The following is a 14,372-nucleotide window of genomic DNA, read 5'->3' on the forward strand; positions in this document are numbered from 1 at the left end:
TTGCTCTAATGACCTAGGCAAAACCTCTTTTCTAGCTCTATATTGATTATTTCCAGGCCTGTTCTCTCTACTGCCCTGTGAGCTCCTTGAGGACAGTGATTGTTTATTTCTATTTCCAGCATAATGCCTGGAACATTGTAGGCACTCAACAAATGTTTGTACCCACATTAAACTTTAAGGAAAGGTAATTTCATTATTTCTATACATCTCATGTCCCTCATAAAGAATATCAGTTGTCATCCCACATAGAGAAACTCTCCTAAATGACTAAATCTGTTTGTCTCTTCATTAGATAAATAGCCCTGCACTGTAATGGTTTGAATATTTCTATTACTAGTTTTTGTATTTTATACTTTTATATTTAATCCATTTGGCCTGCTACAACAAAATACCTCAGACTGGGTAATTTATAAACAGCATAAAGTCACTTTACGGTCTATGAGTAAAAAGTAGAACCAATAGTAACAATACATGCCTAACAATTTTATAGCATTTACTATGTGCCAAGCACTGTGTCCTCAATTAACAGCAAGCATATGACAGAACCCAGGTAGTCAGACTGCAGAGTCCATGTTCTTAACTATTAATGCTTTTCAAAGGAAGGAAAACACAGACTTAAATTTTTCCACACCTTCAACTCCTAGCATTTAAACCGAAGGAAAGACTACAAGAAATCTAAAACATTGTGTGTGAGCTTCTCTGAAATGAATATGAGATTGCACATGTACAGAAAAGAGTTAACACAGCAGGCCTAAGAACGCTATCTTTAGAAATGCCTGCTTGCAAGGTTAGCCCCTGAATGGCACCTAAGCCGCTGGATTTTGGAAGGGTTCCTACCATTCACTGATGAGCTTCTCTAATGGACAATATTTCACATGTCGTCACAACTTGTTGCTGGAGGAATTAAGTGCACCTTGTATGATTCCACTGGGAAAGGACCCTCGGAGCTTGCTTCTGGTTTCCTGCATGCACCTTTCCCCTTTGTTGATTTTTCTATCTTTTCTTTTTTTTAAGACAAGAGTCTCGCTCCATGCCCAGGCTGAAGTGCAGTGGGGGCGATCTTGGCTCACTGCAACCTCCGCCTCCCGGGTTCAGGCCATTCTCCTGCCTCAGCCTCCCGAGTAGCTGGGACTACAGGCGCCCACCACCACGCCCAGCTTATTTTTTGTATTTTTAGTAGAGACAGGGTTTCACCGTGCTAGCCAGGAAGGTCTCGATTTCCTGACCTCATGATCCGCCCACCTCGGCCTCCCAAAGTGCTGGGATTACAGGCATGAGCCACTGAGCCAGGCTGTATCCTTTCTTATAATAAACCATAGTTTTGTGTATGACTACATGATGAGTCCTATGAATCCTCCTGCACATCACCACACCTGTGGATGGATCTAGGGGACCCCAACACAGTATGAATTGCTGCCTTTTTCCTTTCTTTTTTCTTTTTTAAGAGATAGGGCCTAGCTATGTTATGCTGGTCTCTAACTCCTGGCCTGAAGCAATCCACCTGCCTCAGCCTCCCAAGTAGCTGAGATTATAGGCATGAGTCACCACACCTGGCTCTCTACTTACTATTTTAGACAAAGAAAAAAAATTCAGCTAATCCATTCTTTCCATTTCAGTTCATAAAGTTCATCTCTTACCCATTTACACAGATATATTGGTCACATTATAACACAACACCAGAAGAGTTGAAAAAATGAGAAAAAAATTTCATATTCTTTTTTACCTCAATCCTTTAATCAACTGCCTGTTTTTCCTTCTGCAGCTAGTGAGCCTTATCTCTCCAGTTCCCAGGCATTGTGAAGACTCTTTCTCTAGCTGTGCAGCTGCAAGGTCACTAGACAGATAATCTCAAGTCGTAAAACATGTTGTTCCTTAAAAAGTAAGAAATGATGTAATGCATGTTTTAACTGAATAACTGTCCTTGTTTCTCGCTTCTGTAATATGCATTCCCCTGCACAGATCTCCCCCCGCCCCATGAAATGCTTAAAAGATAGCTTGACTCTTTGTTCGAGGCTCAGTCCTTTGGATGTTAATCCAACTGGGCCAATGCACCTAAATAAATAATTCCTCCTCAGCCCCTCGGTCTCTCTGATTCCTTAATTATCCTGCTGCATCATCTCTACTAAAAATGCAAAAAATTAGCCGGGTGTGGTGGCACATACTGTAGTCCCAGCTACTCAGGAAGCTGAGGCAGGAGAATACTTTGAACCCAGGAGGCGGAGGTTGCAGTGGGCCGAGATTGCACCACTGCACTCAGCCTGGGCAACAGAGCAAGACTGTCAAAAAAAAAAAAAAAAAAAAAGGATTTTTTGAGAAACAACTTACTTCACAGTAGCTCTTGGAAAACACAGTCTTTGTCTTAGAAACATAGACGTTCATTTTTCAAGTGGTACACCTAAGTAAGTACATATGGTTTTGCTCTAAGAAGTAGTACTGTCAATCTTGCTAACTGAATTTCATTTATGCAAACAGTGGATTCCAGCTTGTTAAACCAACCATTAATCACAAACTTTGTTTCAATAGGGAAGGAAGAGAATCAGTATAAAAGGGGAAACAGGCTGGGCGCAGTGGCTCATGCCTGTAATCCTAATACTGCGTGCGGCTAAGGGGAGAGGATTGCTTGAGGCCAGAAGTACAAAACCAGCCTGGTCAACAAAGTGAGACCCCATCTCTACAAAAGGAAAAAAAAAAAAAATTAGCCGGGCATAGTGGATCATGTGTGTAGTCCCAGCTACTCAGGAGCTGAGGAAGAAGATCAATCATTTAGGCCCCTGAATTTGGGACTGCCATTATCATCCCACTGTATTCCAGCCTAGGCAACACCTGCCTTGGAACGGAACAGAACGGAACGGAACGGAACGGAACGGAATGGAACGGAACGGAACAGAACAGAACAGAACAGAATAGAATAGAACACTAGACTAGACTAGACTAGACTAGAATAAAATAGAGGAACCAAGAACACTCGCTTAAATTATTGGTAATTTGGCTATAAGCACTGCAAATACATGGAAATAACATGGTCCTAGAAACACAATTGCTTTTGTAGGTTAATACATGTTTGATGAAATGATATAATATGTAATTTAACATCTAAACAAACCAAATGTGTATTTATTAAACTGCACTTTTAAAAATAGCCAATACACAGAAACTCAAAAGACAAACATAAATTTAAAAGACACAGAAAAGCTGAGCAACAAAATAAGCAGTGAGGGTAACAATGTAACTCACAGACTAAAACAAATATCCATGAGTCTATAGTATAGATAACTATAAATAGAACAGATGGGAAAGCTCTGCCTTACAGCAGAATTTCAATTAATGAAAGTAGAAGGCTGAGGGCGGTGGCTCACACCTGTAATCCCAGCAATTTGGGAGGCCAAGGTGGACAGATCACTCAAGTTCAGGAGTTTGAGACCAGCCTGGCCAACATGGTGAAACCCCCATCTCTACTAAAAATACAAAAATTAGCCCGGTGTGGTGGCACACGCCTATAATCCCAGCTACTCGGGAGGCTGAGGCAGGAGAATCACTTGAACCTGTGAGGCGGGGGTTGCAGTGAGCAGAAATTGCACCATTGCATTCCAGCCTGGGCAACAGTGTGAGACACTGCCTCAAAAAAAAAAGAAAGTAGAAAGAATTGGGCAGACAGAAACCACCACAGTAGCAAACTCCACAATGTTAACCTTCATATAACATGATGGATGTTAAAAATAATAAACAAAAAAATGTAACAATGTATAACGTAGTCTCAATGTAGTTCTAGTCATAGTAAATTTATTCATTACAAAGAAGAACATAATTCTGCAGTGGATAAGCTGAAAGATACCACCTTAACTAAGTGACCAAAGTTAGTATCACCAGTAACAAGCATAATTGACATCATGTACCTCTTGTGGATACATGGACAAGGGTATACCAACTCTACAGTATACTTGTCAAACTGCATAACTTGAATTTAATTATGAGAAAACAAGAGTAAACATCAGACAAAGCTAAATTCAGGATATTATATTTTAAAACTGACTAATATTCTTTAAAATTATCAAGGCTGGGTACAATGGCTCATGCCTATAATTCCAGTACTTTGGGAGGCTGAGGTGGACAGATCACTCAAGGTCAGGAGTTTGAGCCCAGCCTGGCCAACATGGTGAATCCCATCTCTACCAAAAAATACAAAAACTAGCCAAGTGTGGTGGTCCACACCTGTAGCCCCAGCTACTCAGGAGGCCGAGGCAGGAAAATCCCTTGAACCTAGGAGGCGGAGGTTACAGTGAGCCGAGATCATGCCACTGCACTCCAACCTGGGAGACGGTGAGACTCTGTCTCAAAAAAAAAAAAAAAAAAAAAAAAAGACCAGCCTGGGCAACACAGTGAGACACCATCTGCCCCATCTGTATAAAAAAAATAAGAAAATTAGCCAGGCCAGAATTTAAGAGTAGCCTGAGTAACACAGCGATACCCCATCTCTACGAAAATTTAAAAATTAGGCAGGTGTGGTGGCATGTCCCTGTAGTCCCAGCTGCTTGGGAGGCTGAAATGGGAGGATCACTTCAGGCTGAGAGGTCAAGGCTGCAGTGAGCTGTGTTTGCACCACTGCAGTCCAGCTTGAGTGACAGAAGGAGACTTTTCTGTATTCAGCAGGAAATTCTGCTGTATTTCCTGCTTCTCTGTTGAAGCTGTGGATAAAATCCTGTTCTTAGAAGAGCAAGGAGGCATAACAATTTAATGTAATGTGTAATCCTGGACTGAATCCTGTGCCAAAAAAAAAAATACTACCGTACAGTTGAAGAACTTGAATAAGATTTGTAGATTAGTTCACAGAGCTTTTTTTTTTTTTTCTTTTTTTTTGAGTCTTGCTCTGTCACCAGGCTGGAGTGCAGTGGCACGTGATCTTGGTTCACTGCAACCTCCACCTGCTGGGTTCGATTCCCATCTCAGCATCCCAAGTAGCTGGAACTACAGGCGCGTATCACCACGCCTGGCTAATTTTTTTTTTTTGTATTTTAGTAGAGACGGGGTTTCACCACGTTGGCCAGGATGATCTTGATCTCCTGACCTCGTGATCTGCCTGTCCCAGCCTCCCAAAGTGCTGGGATTACAGGCATGAGTCACTGCGACCGGCCTTATTTTTTTTTTTTTGAAATGCAGTCTCATTTTGTCACCCAGGCTGAAGCGCAATGGCACTCACTGCAACCTCTGCCTCCCTGGGTTCAAGCGATTCTCCTGCCTCAGCCTCCCAAGTAGCTGGGATCACAAGTACCCACTGCCACCATGCCCAGCTAATTTCTGGGGTTTTTGTTTGTTGTTTTTTTTTTTCGCTCTGTTGTCAGGCTGGAGTGCAGTGGCGTGATCTTGGCTCACTGCAACCTCTGCCTCCCGGGTTCAAGCGATTCTCCTGCCTCAGCCTCCTGAGTGGCTGGGATTACAGGCACGTGCCACCACGCCTGGCTAATTTTTGTATTTTTAGTAGAGATGGGGTTTCACCATGTTGGCCAGGCTGGTCTCAATCTCCTGACCGTGTGATCTGCCCACCTCAGCCTCCCAAAGTACTGGGATTTTAAGTGTGAGCCACTGTGCCCATCCAACAGTCCTGTTTCAATGCTAATCTCCTTTTTCTTTTTCATGTCATAAGTTTATTGACAAACATATCTAGTATGCCATATGAGTTAGAGTTTGATCCATTTCCAGGGGGCTACATCTCTTAAAATGCTCTTCGTATCTGTTAAATGGATGAACTGAAACATCCTTATGATTTAAGCAATTAGTGTCTTACTAGAAGAAGGGTGTAGCAAATGCTGATCCAAAGTACAACCACATCTTAGCTAGTAACGCCCACTTGGTTTCCACTGAAAATGGCAAATTCTTCCCAGAACCCTCCTCAGAGTGGCTCCTACGGACCACAGAGGTTGTGAACCTCCGGATGCTCTGGCCCAACATAGCGCTGCTGGAAGCTCTGAGAAAGGCGCAGAGACCGAAGATGGATGAAATGGCAGCACCTCACCAAGACCTTGTTTTCACGACCTCATCCCCCTGTGCTCAAGGACCGAAAGGAAAGATGGGAAATCTCAATGTTAATTTCCTGATTTTGATAACTGATATTGTTGAGATATAAGATGTTAATTGAGAAAGCTGAAGTATAAATTCTCTGTCCTATTTTTAGAACTTTTTGTTTAAGTATGACACTATTTCAAAATGAAAACTTAAAAATAAGAACATCTAAAAAAAAAAAGATACAGAAAAGCCTACTGAAAAGTCAGTTTTTCTTATCTTCCTATTACCCAGTTATCCTTCCCAGAGGCATCTACTGTTCCAGTCATAAAAACCACATATTTTAAAGTAATTTTGAACCATTACTTAAACTTTTTTTTTTTTTTTTTTGAGACTGAGTCTGGCTCTGTCGCCCAGGCTGGAGTGCAGTGGCCGGATCTCAGCTCACTGCAAGCTCCGCCTCCCGGGTTTACGCCATTCTCCTGCCTCAGCCTCCCGAGTAGCTGGGACCACAGGCGCCCACCACTTCGCCCGGCTAGTTTTTTTTTTTTTTGTATTTTTTAGTAGAGATGGGGTTTCACCATGTTAGCCAGGATGGTCTTGATCTCCTGACCTCGTGATCCGCCCATCTCGGCCTCCCAAAGTGCTGGGATTACAGGCTTGAGCCACCGCGCCCGGCCAAACTTTTAAAGATATATTAAACTCAATGAATTTTTTAAAATTACAAATGCCCCAAAGTGAATTTATTAAAATTTATGCTGATCAATTGTTTTCTATCTAGTAAATGTCAAAAATATCAAAAAAGCCTCTGTGCTATTTGGCTTTAATTGTTTAAACAAATTTTGCTTTTTTTTTTTTGTAACATGGCAAGGTTTCATCATGGGTTTTGAACAAAATTTCAAAATTTCAACCAACTATTTTACATACTTAAACCAATGTTTTGTATACTTAAATACATTCATAAGTATTAAGTGTTTTGTGGTGTCAAATCTGTTTCCTTCCTTTCCAGGATATTAATTTCACTTGGCGTCCAATTGAGGAAGGACTTGTTTCCAACATTAAGTTCAGAATTGGTTGTTTGGATTTCAAGTTCATTTCCCCCATAGAAATTATATAATAAATGGTAGTTAGATTCCCTGATTGGCTTAGAAAGGAACCAATTTAACCTATAATGTATATAAGAGTTATTCCAATATAACACATATAAATTCAAATCAAGCTCTCAATGATAAAAATGTTGCTATAGATAAAATATCTCCAATGTTCCAACTTGAGAAAACAGGCACATATCTTCTTTTAGATGAGAGGCAGAGGTCATGCCGGAAATTCGTTACATAACTCTACATTGTAGTCCACGTTGAAGACTGAAGAGTACAGGCAGAATTAAGGAGAGAAGGTTCATATGTGACTGTGTGTTCATATGGTACCTACAGGACTGTTTACATATGTTCATATACCCCTCCCATATACTTCCTCACTCCATCACTATTAGGCTTGGACATGTGACTCGCTTCAGGCAATGGAATATAAGTAATGTAATATTATATATAATATTACATTATATATATTAAATATTATATATAATATTACATTATATAATAATTTTATATATTATGTATAATATATATAATTTATATTATAATATAAATGTAAGCTGTATCAAAGATCACTTAGGTGACCTGGCTTGGTATGTCGTACACCTGCCCTCAGTCTTGGAGAAAAAAACTACTGAGATTTATGACTTGTTTGTGATAGCAAAGTCTGGTTGATTTAGAAGTCTCTCCTCATCTAACTTCACTTGTAATGTCATCTGTGTGGTAACTGTGCACCTTATAGCTCATCAACATGTACTAGAGTGAGGTTAGAAATGATGACAAAAGCTAGAAAGAACACGAGTAGGCAATGCTACAGTCTAAAGAATTTCAGAAAATGTTACCTATAGTACCCTCATCTCTCTGATGGATTTATTTAATTAAAAGGCTTCCTACCGCTCCCCACTCCTATCCCGCAATTTGGTCTTTGCATGGTAGTCAGACTAATTATTTAAAAACAGAAACCAGTTTATGTATTTACGTTATACCCCTTTCTAATCATGAGGGGTTTTGTAGGCCATGGTATGGAATTTTGAGTTTCATGGTGAAAATGAAAAATTCTAGAAGTAATAAAAACTAAAAATGTAAACCATAACACAGTAGGGCCAGTTACCAGACTCAAGTAATTTTCCTAAATCTTAGTGAACCTTAAGTGAGCTACTGTAGGCCGGGTACAGTGGCTCAAGTCTGTAATCCTAGCACCCCGAGAGGCCGATGTGGGAGAACTGCTTGAGTCCAGCAGCTCAAGACTATCCTGGGCAACACAGTGAGATCACCTCTCTCTACAGAAAATTGAAAAAAAAAAAAAAGAAAGAAAGAAAGAAAAAGTTAGAGCCAGGCGCGGTGGCTCACACCTGTAATCCCAGCACTTTTGGGAGGCTGAGGCAGGCAGATCACAAGGTCAGGAGATCGAGACCATCCTGGCTAACACAGTGAAACCCTGTCTCTACTAAAAAATACAAAAAACTTAGCCGGGCATGGTGGCGGACACCTGTAGTCCCAGCTACTCGGAAGGCTGAGGCAGGAGAATGGCGTGAACCCGGGAGGCAGAGCTTGCAGTAAGCTGAGATTGCACCACTGCACTCCAGCCTGGGTGACAGAGCGAGACTCCATCTCAAAAAAAAAAAAAAAGCCAGACATGGTGACATGTGCCTGTAGTCCCAGCTACTCAGGAGGCTGAGGTGGGAGGACTGCTTGAGCCTGGGAGGTCGAGGCTGCAGTAAGTGCAGTAAGCCATGATTGTGCCACTGCACTCCAGCCTGGGTGACAGAGCAAGACCCTGTCTCAAAACCAAACAAACAAAAAACCTACATTACTGTACATACAAGAATAAAGAAAAGGGAAAATATGTACATAAAATCATATTAGTACAAGTTGGAACAGAAAAAGTTGGTACTAAATTTTGAAATATCTTGATTGACATCTAAAAAATGTAGAGTAAGATTGTTCAAAGCAATCAAATTTAAAAATTCAGATACAGATACTATACATATATGAAAATTAGCAAAAAGTTAAAAAAAATTTAAACAGACAAATATGACATACACACAAAAAAACACCTAAAATTAGTATTCAGACTCACCGTAACAGGAGTTCTTTGGGAAGTTTTTTATTGATTACAGCTTCATCACTATTTGAGAACATCTGCAAAAACAAAATCAGAGTGTCAAGTGTTACTTAATATTTTATTACAGAATGTTCAACTCAATAGTTTAGAGGCAATGCTCTCAGGAAAGAGGTAAAAAAAAATACAGTGGGTATCATAAACCAAAGTCATAATTTTGGAGACTCTTTAAGATGAAAAAGATCTTTGAGGCATTTAATTCATTCCCTGTCTCCAAAGAAAAAGAACTAATAGCAGTCAGGATACATTAAGTATCAGATACTGTTTCAGGTGTTTTCACATATTAATGGTTTTAATCTTCATACCATCCCTATTATCTTCACTTTACAGATAGGAAGGTTAGTTACCAAAGGTCTACTGCTCAGAGGCCGGGCAGAGCAACTCACATCTGTAATTCCAGCACTTTCAGAGGCTGAGGCAGGTGCATTGCTTGAGCTGAGGGGTTCAAGACCAGCCTAGGCAACATGGCGAAACTTTTTTTTTTTTTTTTGAGACAGAGTCTTGCTCTGTTGCCCAGTCTGGAGTGCAGTGGCATGAGCTCAGCTCCTGCAACTTCTGCTTCCCAGTTTTTTTTTTTTTTTTTTTTTTTTTTTTTTTTTGAGACGGAGTCTCGCTCTGTCGCCCAGGCTGGAGTGCAGTGGCGCTATCTCGGCTCACTGCAAGCTCCGCCTCCTGGGTTTACGCCATTCTCCTGCCTCAGCCTCCCGAGTAGCTGGGACTACAGGCGCCCGCCACCTCGCCCGGCTAATTTTTTTGTATTTTTAGTAGAGACGGGGTTTCATTGTGTTAGCCAGGATGGTCTCGATCTCCTGACCTCGTGATCCGCCCGTCTCGGCCTCCCAAAGTGCTGGGATTACAGGCTTGAGCCACCGCGCCCGGCCTGCTTCCCAGTTTCAAGCGACTCTCCTGCCTCAGTCTCCTGAGTAGCTGGGGTTACAGGTGCGTGCCACCATGGCCGGCTACTTTTTGTTTTTGAGACTGAGTCTCACTCTGTCACCCAGGCTGGACTGCAGTGGTGCGATCTCGGCTCACCGCAACCTCTGCTGCCTGGGTTCAAGCGATTCTCCTGCCTCAGCCTCCCGAGTAGCTGGGATTACACAGGTGCCTGCCATGGCCCCCAGCTAATTTTTGTATTTTTAATACAGACGGGGGTTTCACCAACTTGGTCAGGCTGGTCTTGAACTCCTGACCTCGTGATCCACCTGCCTTGGCCTCCCAAAGTGCTGAGATTGCAGGCAAGAGCCACCGTACCCAGCCAACATGTCCAAACTCTGTCTCTACCAAAAAACACAAAAAATTAACCATGCATAGTGGTGTGCGTCTGTGGTCCTAGCTACGTGGGAGGCTGAGGTGGGAGGATTGCCTGAGTCAGAGAAGTGGAGGTTGCAGTGTGCCGAGATCACACCACTGCATTCCAGACTCAGCGAGAGAGTGAGAACCCCTCTCCAAAAAAAAAAAAAAAAAAAAAAAAAGGTTTACTGTTCAGCTCACATCACTATGGAGTGACTATTTTAATATGCCATTAAGAGAAGGTGACTCCCCAAACTTGGCTCACATTTACTTGTTCAAGGAGATGTTCAGAAATCTGGAATAGAAACTATTCTCTTTTGGCCGGGCACAGCGGCTCACACTTGTAATCCCAGAACTTTGGCAGGCTGAGATGGGTGGATCACCTGAGGTGAGGAGTTCGAGACCAGCCTGGCCAACATGGCGAAACCCCATCTCTACTAAAAATACAAAAAAATTACCTGGGTGTGGTGGCACACGTTTGTAGTACCAGTTGCTCGGGAGACTGAGGCATGAGAATCACTTGAACCCCAGGCTGCAGAGCTTGAAGTGAGCTGAGATGGCGCCCCTACACTCCAGCCTGGGTGACAGAGCAAGACTCCATCTCAATAAAAATAAAAGTTAAAAAAGGAAAATATTCTCTTTCATGTTTATATATTGTGCAGAAAACCAATAGTGCTTCATAACTGCCACCATAGCATTCTTCATGCACTCAAGTGATCATTTAACAAAATAATCAAATTACTCACAATGGGTACTTTTAATGAGAGCCACCATTTTTGCCACAAAGGAGATCATGACTATAAGCTTGTCTAGTAAGCTATATAAAAAATGAAATACCATACACAATCAAAAGCCCAATAAAAATGGCACATACACATAACCAAAGCTGAGAGAAATATGTTCCATCGCTGCTATTAAGTATTGCAGAAATTCCTCTTAAGGTCATGCAATAAACATTACTGAATACCCTATCAGGCACTTTTCTAGACAATGGGATAAAAAGAAAATAAGACACTATCTCTGTCCTTAAGAAGCTCTTGCACTACAATGAAGAAAACAAAAGCAAGCAAATAATTTACTAATTACTATAGATAGATGACAAGAGATATAAGAGAGAACAAAGAATGGCACAATGAATTCTACCTGGATGTGTATCTAATTTGAGTCTTAAAAGGAGGCCAGAAATCAGCTGGGAAAAATAAAATGGAGTCATACATGAAGATCCTGGTATCTCATGGAGATTCAAAGTAGAAGTAATGAAGAGAAAGCAGATATGGTAGGGAAGTCACAGATAAAATGCACTGCTCCTCAATCTCATTTAAAGAATAATTTTACTACTGATTTTTTTTTTTTTTTTTTTGAGACAGAGTTTCACTCTGTTGCCCAAGCTGGAGTGCAGCGGCACAATCTCAGCTCACTGCAACCTCCACCTCCCAGGTTCAAGCAATTCTCCTGCCTCAGCCTCCTGAGTAGCTGGGATTATGGGCACCTGCCACCACACCTGGTTAATTTTTGTACTTTTAGTAGAGACGAGGTTTCACCATGTTGGCCAGGTTGGTTTCAAACTCCTGAGCTCAATGGATCCTCCCACCTCAGTGTCCCAAAGTGCTAGGATTACAGGTGTGAGCCACCGAGGCTGGCATAAGTATTTTCTAATGATTACAATAACCTACGTTCCAGATAAATGGAAAGCTCTGTGAGGGCAGGGAGCATGCCTGTTACGTCTGCCATATTTTCAGGGTTGTGCACAGAACCTGACACATGGTAGGAAATCAATAAATCTACCTCTGGGCAACATGGCAAAATCCTCTCTCTACAAAAACACAAAAATTAACCAGGCATTGGCTGCAAGTGGTAGCTCATGCCTGCAAGCCCAGCACTTTGGGAGGCCAAGGTGGGAGGATGGCTGGAGCTCAGGAGTTCAAAGACCAGCCTGGGCAATATAGTGAGATCTCATCTTGAAAAAAGATGTAAAAAGATTTATAAATAATAAATCAATCAGATGTGATGGTGTACACCTGTAGTCCCAGCTACTTAGGGGTGCTGAGGTGGGAGGATCACTTGAGCCCAGGAAGTCAAGGATGCAGTGGAGCATGTTCACACCACTGCACTCCAGACTGGGCGACAGAGTGAGATCCTGTCTCAGAAAAAAAAAATAATAATAATAATAATGGTTTATTAAATGGATGGTGGGACTACACCATGAAGGAAACCTGTATACAGGTTAGAAATGTGAACCACCACCATAGGGAAGAGAATTCTAAAGACACTGAACTCTGGACTAGTAGCAAGGAAATAAAATTAGGAATCCATTAAAATTATGGTCCAAGTAAAAGATGATACAGGTCTCTGTAAGATTAACAGGGACAGTGAAATGAAAAGAAACTGGAACAAAGATTGTTAAAAAAGCAACAATACTTCGTAACAAAAAGTTCAATCATTTAACAGGTTTCAGTGCAACAGACAGACTACTAGAAATGCTAGTGACTGACAATTATATATTTTTCATTATACTTTAAGTTACAGGGTACATGTGCACAACATGCAGGTTTGTTACATATGTATACATGTGCCATGTTGGTGTGCTGCACCCGTTAACTCGTTAACTCGTCATTTACATTAGGTGTATCTCCTAATGCTATCCCTCCCCTCTCCCCACATCCCACGACAGGCCCCGGTGTGTGATGTTCCCCACTCTGTGTCCAAGTGTTCTCATTGTTCAATTCCCGCCTATGAGTGAGAACATGTGGTGTTTGGTTTTCTGTCCTTGTGATAGTTTGCTCAGAATGATGGTTTCCAGCTTCAAACATATGTGTGTATGTGTCTTTATAGCAGCATGATTTATAATCCTTTGGGTATATGCCCAGTAATGGGATGGCTGGGTCAAATGGTATTTCTAGTTTTAGATCCTTGAGGAATCACCACACTGTCTTCCACAATGGCTGAACTAGTTTACAGTCCCATCAACAGTGTAAAAGTGTTCCTATTGCTCCACATCCTCTCCAGCACCTGTTGTTTCCTGACTTTTTAATGATAGCCATTCTAACTGGTGTGAGATGGTATCTCATTGTGGTTTTGATTTGCATTTCTCTGATGGCCAGTGATGATGAGCATTTTTTCATGTGTCTGTTGGCTGCATAAATGTCTTCTTTTGAGACGTGTCTGTTCATATCCTTTGCCCACTTTTTGATGGTTTTTTTTTTCTTGTAAATTTGTTTAAGTTCTTTGTAGATTCTGGATATTAGCCCTTTGTCAGATGAGTAGATTGTAAAAATTTTCTCCCATTCTGTAGGTTGCCTGTTCACTCTGATGGTAGGTTCTTTTGCTGTGCAGAAGCTCTTTAGTTTAATTAGATCCCATTGGTCAATTTTGGCTTTTGTTGCCATTGCTTTTGGTGTTTTAGTCATGAAGTCCTTGCCCATGCTTATGTCCTGAATGGTACCTGCCTAGGTTTTATTCTAGGGTTTTTATGGTTTTAGGTCTAGCATTTAAGTCTTTAATCCATCTTGAATCAATTTTTGTATAAGGTGTAAGGAAGGGATCCAGTTTCAGCTTTCTACATATGGCTAGCCAGTTTTCCCAGCCCATTAAATAGGGAATCCTTTCCCCATTTCTTGATTTTGTCAGGTTTGACAATTACATTTTTTAGGAGAAAAAAAAAAAACCAATCCCTCCTCAGAAGGCAGTCTTTCAAAACTAAACCATTACATTTCTCTCTAAACAAGGTTGGGTTTGTCTTTTTTATTGTTTATTTCTTGGTAGAGAGAGAGTCTCACAGGGCACATGTTCTCAGGATCTCCTGAGGGCTGTGTCACACACACACACAAAAGGTGGCGTCTCAGCCGAGCGCAGTGTCTTGGCCGAGCGCAGCG

The 14,372-nt window shown here is 41.4% G+C and overlaps 3 protein-coding genes across 6 annotated transcripts in view; all 3 read right to left on the minus strand.

The window, feature by feature from the left end:
- Window positions 1–14,372, minus strand: part of CACNB1 (calcium voltage-gated channel auxiliary subunit beta 1) — a 240,425-nt gene that overhangs the window by 164,669 nt on the left and 61,384 nt on the right. The window lies entirely within an intron of this gene.
- The window catches only part of FBXL20 (F-box and leucine rich repeat protein 20), a 160,043-nt gene that overhangs the window by 85,325 nt on the left and 60,346 nt on the right, over window positions 1–14,372 (minus strand). For all 4 annotated transcript variants that reach the window (XM_050762759.1, XM_050762761.1, XM_050762763.1 and 1 more), the window contains exon 2: window positions 9,169–9,230. In XM_050762759.1, coding sequence (XP_050618716.1) covers window positions 9,169–9,230 — 62 coding nt within the window. The remainder of the gene's footprint in view (window positions 1–9,168; window positions 9,231–14,372) is intronic.
- Window positions 4,689–6,019, minus strand: LOC126938620 (cytochrome c oxidase subunit 7C, mitochondrial-like). Its single transcript, XM_050763002.1, has one exon. The coding sequence runs from the start codon at window positions 5,941–5,943 to the stop codon at window positions 5,779–5,781; it is 165 nt and encodes a 54-aa protein (XP_050618959.1). The 5' UTR covers window positions 5,944–6,019; the 3' UTR covers window positions 4,689–5,778.

The sequence above is a fragment of the Macaca thibetana genome, chromosome 16 (genome assembly GCF_024542745.1).
Source record: "Macaca thibetana thibetana isolate TM-01 chromosome 16, ASM2454274v1, whole genome shotgun sequence".
Taxonomy (NCBI): Eukaryota; Metazoa; Chordata; class Mammalia; order Primates; family Cercopithecidae; genus Macaca; species Macaca thibetana.

Coding starts and splice junctions, on each gene's coding strand:
- LOC126938620 (XM_050763002.1), bottom strand. CDS start 5,943: ATGTTGGGCCAGAGCATCCGGAGGTTCACAACCTCTGTGGTCCGTAGG.